The following is a 7500-nucleotide window of genomic DNA, read 5'->3' on the forward strand; positions in this document are numbered from 1 at the left end:
GTATGCGTATGCAGGGAAATAAAGTACGATTTTGTTTATTGCAAAATGGATGGAGAAGTCAAAACCAGACTTTGTAATTCCTCCCATCTCTAAAATGTTAAATTTTTATCTGCAGAATAATCTTACAATTACGGCGCTTCAACCAGAACGTAAATCAATTTCCAAAACTATTTAGAGACATCGGATCCTAAATTTCGCAACAAATTTGCCCAAACCTAAAGCTTAAATCAAAGGGCTCGGCCAAACCTATCATTATCCTACGTAGTAATTTTCACAGAAAGCAGAAAAACACTATAAAAAGAACATCCCACCGACACATGAGGAATTTAGGCCAAACTAAAGTTTACCTCGGAGGTTTGGTTGAACTTGAACATGTTGAAGGCTCTGCCATTTTCAAGCGAGTGTGCAACCTAAATAAAAATGCCAATAGCGTTGACATAGCATGAGTTTCCACGCTTATCTTTCCTTGAACAGCATAAATATAGTTCTAATTGCTATATCTAAAAGTTAAATGACGAATACATCAATTTCTTTGAAGAAATATAAAGCTGACTACTCACGTTTTCTCCACAACGCCAAAGTGCTCAGGTTGACGTTCCAGACGCCAGCTCAACGCAATGACAAGCCAACATGAGCATGCGCAGAATGCTCGTCTCCGAAAAAATTACTTCCGGCCGCGTATTGTAGACATCGCGTCCTCTATCTTCCATGAGCGCACGTTGGATATGAGATGGTAAATAGCCAACGAGGCGCGTAGCGCCGAGTTGGCTATAACCAGTCTCATATCCAACAAGCGCGAATGGAATAATTGTTTTATTAAATTCCTTTAAACTCCAAAAGTTTAGAAAGTACGAAATGCGGGCGAAAAAAGCGAGCAAATCCGAGCGAAATCAAAAAAACTTGATGAGAACCGATGCGATGTCGTGTAACACCTTGTGGTCAGACAGACGCAGGCTCGTCACAAAAACATTTCTTACCTTTTCGCGTACTTCTAAACGTCGGAATTTAACCCAGCTGTCCAGAAAACCTGTTTTTTTGCTTTCTTCAGAGAGAAATTTCGCTTTCCGGCGAAAAAACTTTTAGCTTGGCAACACTTAGATCAATCATTTACCATATAAGGTCAAACTAAGGTATATGAGGTGATAACCGAGATTGAGTGAACCAATCAGAGCACGAGAATTGCATTATCCCAGGTTGAGAATTTAATAAAAGCCATTATTAAATTGTCAACCTCGGATAATGCATTTCGCGTGCTCTGATTGGTTCACTCAATCCCGGTTATCACCTCATATACCTTGGTTTGACCTTATATGGTAAATGATTGCGTTAAGCGTTGCTAAACTAAAATGTTTTCGCTGGAAAGCGAGATTTCTCTTTGAATAAAGCCAAAAAGGGAACAAACTTTTTTAGCGGAAAGTTTGGATCCATTCCGACGTTTAGAAGTACGCAATGCAAGAAGGCAAGGAATGTTTTTGTGATGAGCCTGCGTCTATCTGACCACAAGGTATTGCACAACATCGCATCTGTTTTAATGATCCAAACTCTTTAATGATAGATGACTTCCTTTTAGAATACAATTCCTGGTAGAGACGATTTCCTAAGATTTCCGAGATATAATTCCGCCAAAAACTCGATAAGATGTAATTCCTCTCACATGTCAATCAAACTAAAGCTCGTGTAACACTAGTTTCCAGTTTTCAAGAAAGTTTAACAAATCAGACTGATTTAACGCAAAACCGAATTTAGCTCTTTAGCTTCAGTGTCAAACGCTCAAGATACGGTAAGACAGTTCATGGAGCAGTGATCACTGTAGGGATGTCTTCATCTCTAACTATCTGAATGTTCATTCCACTGTCAAACTGTCCTGTTCTCGCATTAGTTACGTGTTCGTCACACACGTTGATTTCAAGAGGATAGAGCTTTTGAATTGGACGTTTTAAGCGAGTCTTGCGGAGAGAATTATCTACTGTTACCACTTCTGCTGCGCGCACAACGTTGTCTTATCCCTGTAACAGTTTCTCGACTTTCCCCATTCTCCACTGTTGTCTGGGTGTCTTGTTAGCATAGATGTGCACAACGTCTCCTACTTGAATTGTTCTTCTTGGTTTACCTCCCTTGAGTTTCTGGTACTCGCGGGTACCTGTAAGATATTCTTTCTTCCATCGATTTCTGAAATGGGTGAGAAGACCGTCTAAATATCTCTCTCGTCTAGGCAAAGTGTTTACAGGTACGGTGATGGCAGGAAATTGATCTAGAAGTCGACGACCAATTAAAAGATGAGAAGGCGTAAGTGGAGTTTCTGTTAGCTCATCGTAGACATAGGTCAATGGCCTAGAATTCAAAACGCCTTTAGTTTCGATCAACACTGACTCTAACTCTTCATAACTCAACTTCGCATTTCCGAGCACTTTCTTGAGACACCTTTTCACAAGTTTCACACAGATTTCGAAGAATCCGCCCCACCAGCTGGCTGTGGGTACATTGAATTTCCAGTCAATGTTCCGATCAAGAGCAAACTTCTTAACCTTTGCATCTCGGAAAGTTTTCCCGTTGTCTGAAATGAACAGGGTCGGTAGTCCTCTTCTACCGAAGAACCGCTTCAGCACTCTTAAGAACGAATTGGCGGAGAGGTCTGGCGTAAGTTCAAGGTGCAAAGCTCTTGTACTAGCACATGTAAACAGAGCAATGTAACACTTGTGCATTTCTCCCTTGGATAAGTATATATTCTTCACGTACAAGGGTCCGGCAAAGTCCACACCTACTTTAGAGAAAGCCATTTCCTCTGAAACTCGGAATGCAGGTAGTGGTGGAGTAGGTGGAGAGCTGTAGGCTCTTCCTTGTAATTTCTTGCACGTAACACACTCGGAAAGTACATCCTTAACAGCTTGCCTTCCTTTGATTATCCAGAATTGTGATCGGATTTCAGTAAGAGTTTCTCCAACTCCATTGTGATTCACGTTTTCGTGGGACTGCATGATCACGAACTTAGTGAAATGCTGCTTTCTAGATAACAGAATGGGATGTTTTGTTGAGTATGGAAGTGAAGACTTCTGGATTCGTCCGTCGGCATCCTTAAAGACTCCTAACTGTTCCCAAGTCGAACTTGATTTCTCCTTTTCTTCAAGTTTGGTTTGAACGTCTTTGTACCAGAGATTCGTAGCAATATTCTGATCCTCCATACTGATGTCAGTTATCTCTATCTTCCTCTTGAGCTTCTGGATGAATTTCAGCACAAGAGCGGTTACTCTGACAAGTTTACTGAGACTACTAAATCTTTCTGGACAGATGACTTCTGAAATGTTCTGCACGGATACTGTCATAACATTTGAAATTTCAGCTTTCCTTCTCAATTCCTTTACTTCTTCTGGGAATGTACTCTCACCGATTGGATTATCAGGTAGGTTTGGCCACTGAACTTCTCCTTCTTTCAGAAATGGAGCTCCCTTCCACCATAGATCACTGTGAGCGAGAACAGAACTCTTTGACCCTCGCGACGCTATGTCAGCAGGATTAGACTCAGACGGGCAATATCTCCAGTGATCCTTACTCCACAGACTTCGAATCTTCTGAACTCGATTCTGAACAAACAGCTTGAATTGTTTAAACTCTCTATTGATCCACCACCACACGATCTGAGAGTCAGTCCAATTGAAAACAACGTCTATCTTCATAGTGCAGGTCAATGCCTCATGCACGGCTGTCATCAAATTCGCAAGTGTCAAGGCGGCCATTAACTCCAGTCGAGGGATTGATTCACCGATCAAGGGAGCAACTCTTGTTTTGGACGCTAGAAGGCAAACAGAACTGGTTCCAGAGGTTGTCAACCTGATGTAGACATTTCCTCCATACGCAGACTTGCTACCATCTGCGAACCCATGCAGTTGAATAGACGTGACGTCTTCGACTTGAACATCACCCAGGATGCAACGAGGCACTACAATGCTTGAGACTTCCCACATGTCTTGTAGTAAGTCCTTCCAGCGCGACGCGAGACCTTCCGGCAAAGCTTCATCCCAAGCAAGTTTTAAATGACAAATTTCTTGGAACATGCACTTTAAGGGTAAGATAACTGGTGACAGCAAGCCTAATGGATCATAGAATCGAGCAGTACTGCTCAATAATGTCCGTTTAGTGAAATTTCCCTCTCAGGCTTGTCTAGAAAAGGTAGCAAGATCAAACTCGAAATTATCTTCCATCCGATCCCATTGAACTCCCATTACTTTGACAACGGTTTCTTCGCTTACATTGTTGTTTGAATTTGACACTGTCCAATCTTCTTCCTCAATGTTCGGCTCCGTCAATGTAGGAGTAGCCTTACAAGACAGCTCCGGTTCCCAAGACAAAGATTCTTCTGCTCTTTTGATCATTTCAGTTAACTCTTCACTTTTCGATGCCCACTTTCTCATATTAAAACCTCCTTCTCTGAACCGCAACTTCAACTTGTAGTAAAGTTCAAAACACTTCGTTACCGAGTTCTCTCCAGATGCAAAGTCATCAACATACAAAGCTCTCACAACAGCAGCCACAAATTCAGGATCAATGTTCTCATACCTTTTTAAGTGGTTCCTCAATGTTACATTCAAAATAAATGGAGAGCAAACTAGACCAAAAACAAGACGAGTGAATCTCAGTGTGATCACTTCTGGATTCGGGGAGTTGATGTCATCTACCCATAGGAACCGTAACAAGTTTCTCTCTGCTGGATTGACTTCAATGTTCAAGAATGCTTTTTCTAAATCACCAATCAAAACCACTTTATGGCGGCGAAATCTCAGCAAGACATCAAAGATCATTGGAGTTAAGGCTGGACCTGGTAGGAGACAGTCATTCAAACTTGGTTCATTGCGGGATTTAGCACTGGCGTCATAAACCACGCGTAGTTTAGTAGTGATTCTGTCTTCTTTCAATACTTCTTTATGAGGAATGTAATGTACAGTACCAGGAAGGGTATCTAAATCATGACTCTTATCAATCAATTCAACAACACCAGCATTTAATTGTTCCTTGATGACACTGTCATATTGTTGGAGCAATTCTGGCTTGGACCTTAATCTTTGCAATGAAGAAACAAGGCGATTCTGTGCCAACAAGTAATTGTCTGGAATAATCGGGTGTTCAGTCTTGAAGGGAAGAGACACTTCAAAACGGATTCCATTGAACTTCACTTTGGTAAGATAGTCTTCAAGAAAATCTCCCTCTCTATCCTTTACTCCAAGAGTGTCATAGTCCCAAAACTTACTTAGCTCCTCTTTCAGTAAGAAATCATCTGAAACTAAGTTCTCTTCAATGACTTGACATTCAGTTTTCATAACATGGGACACGTTAACAGTTGATAACTGTGTATTCGCACTTGCCGCATTCACAGGACCACTCAATACATATCCTAATCTTGTACGAATTTCCACTGGTCCATGTAGCTCCCCCCTTACCACGTGATTCTGAACCACAGACCAGTAATGATCTGCTCCAATCATGACATCAATTTCTAGATCCTCATCACCTCGTGAGTGATCAGCCAGAGGTAAGCCTTGCAGATGTGGGTAACACTGTTGTGCAATTTCAATGGTCTGGTTTGTGATGGGACCACAGATCAACTCAACTTCATAAGCATTAATGAACACTGTCAAATTGTCTTGACATTCCAATGCAAACTGAACGATGCTACATTGTTTCAATGAGGGTTCATTGTTTCCAAAAGTTTGTATTAGAACTGTATCGCTTCCAATTGGTCGTAAGCTCAATTTGCTCCTTAACCGAGAGCTTATATAAGACTTTTGGGAACATGAATCAAAAAGGATTCTCACATTGCAAGAATTTCCTCCATGAGGACTTCTGACGTTAGCTCTGCGCCAATAAAGAGGAAACACTGCGTTAACTCGAAGGTTTAATAAACGACAACAAGAAGCAAAACTATAGCACGAGGATCGGACGATCAGACGAGCCTGCGCAGCCGCTAACAACCGCTGAGTACAACGTAAATAACGTAGTGGCGTGGTTGCCTCCTAGCTTTCTCCGTAGCACCTAGGCACAGAAGTAAACAGAATATGCGTGCAAAGTAAACGACTAAATGTAGAAACTTACAGAGGCTGAACTAGAAAAACGACGCTGAAAGTGAACCCGAAACTAAACTGGTATACGCACAACGGGTGCAGTCTCTGGTCCCTTAGATTTGTCCTTCTAAATGTAACGAGTAAGATAAAATTACCACAGGAAGGAGAAAGGGCACGGACTAGTGTTACTAGAAAGAACGCAAAAACCGAGCAAACTACTTTAAGTCCCAGTCCTGATTTTGCCAAAACGGGGCGCTTCGATGACGGCCAGACCTCCTGGGAGGAACAACAGCAGCAGACTCGGGTGGGGCACGCGAAAGAACCGGGCAGTCTAGAGAAGAGGATGGGGTGCAGGGTGGTGGGACAATGGCTGCAGGTACTGGAGGAAGTTCCTGAACGGGGTCAACATCGTGCACGTGTTGCGGATCCGTGGGTTGTTCATAGGCGGGAGTCTGAGTAACCACTGGAGAAGGTGCAGGGACAGGGGGCTGTCTGGGAGGTAGACCAACGGGGTCGGCGTCATCATCAGAGTCAAATGGGGAAGGCTTAAGAAGGCCACGAATGGGGCCCTGCGGGGACAGAGCTAAAACTGTCGGAGCCACTGGATAACATTCCGACATAGGCACCAAGTAGAGTTTGCTGCGAAACTGGGAGGTGGTGAACTTCCGGAGCTCGCAATAGAGGTCCTCACGAACGCAGACCACAAGGTATTTCTCACGGGCTTTCAATTTGTCTCGGTCACCTTTCAAGAAAACTAAGTCGCCGACAGAGACGGCAGCTGAGGGTCGGTTGGTACGGCCACGAGCCTTAGACTTTGCGCTGGATGCGTGATTCTGGTGGCGGGAGTAATTCTGACTAAGGATGAGGTGTCTGTCAACTATGGGGAGCTGTTCGCCAGTTAGCTGGTCGCGTTGAGTCCAGACCTCCCGCGCCGAGAGGCCGTCACGCCGGATGCGGGAGTTTGTGTTTGCCGTGGCTAGGGCGAGAGTGACGTCAGACACGGGTCCTCCCTCAGGGCACAAGTTGAGGAGCTCTAAACCAAGCTCCTCAATGGCACGCTCTGCAACGGGATTCTTATTTGGATTCTTGACTCTGCCGATCTCCAAGGTAATTCCGTGGGAGAGGAGAATTGGGTCGGAGGCAAGTGCACAGAAACCAGGGGCAGGATCAACACGGACTGTCACACCGCCATCATGTAAGGAACGCAGCTGGGAACATAAGACTATGAGGGCGTTGCGCAGATCCTCATGTTTCTCGCTCTTGACAAGGGTGGTTAAAGTGTACGAGGAGACAGTCTCTCTTAGTACGAGGATCAATTGTCGGTGACGTCGAGCAACATCAGCAGCGAATGAGACGCCAATGGACCGAGGAGCTTCCATGCTTGACTGGGGCTGAAAGTGTTTAGGGATTGACTTCACGGACTCACAGGTGTGACAGGAAGAAGATACAA

At 43.8% G+C, this 7500-nt stretch overlaps 1 protein-coding gene across 1 annotated transcript; it reads right to left on the reverse strand.

Annotated features, from left to right (window-relative positions):
* Window positions 1–2000: 2000 nt before the first annotated feature.
* LOC138053809 (uncharacterized) lies at window positions 2001–3959 on the reverse strand. Its single transcript, XM_068900354.1, has one exon. It carries the CDS (start codon window positions 3957–3959, stop codon window positions 2001–2003), a length of 1959 nt encoding a protein of 652 aa, XP_068756455.1.
* Window positions 3960–7500: the final 3541 nt, after the last annotated feature.

This window comes from Montipora capricornis, chromosome 6 (assembly GCF_036669925.1).
Source record: "Montipora capricornis isolate CH-2021 chromosome 6, ASM3666992v2, whole genome shotgun sequence".
NCBI lineage: Eukaryota > Metazoa > Cnidaria > Anthozoa > Scleractinia > Acroporidae > Montipora > Montipora capricornis.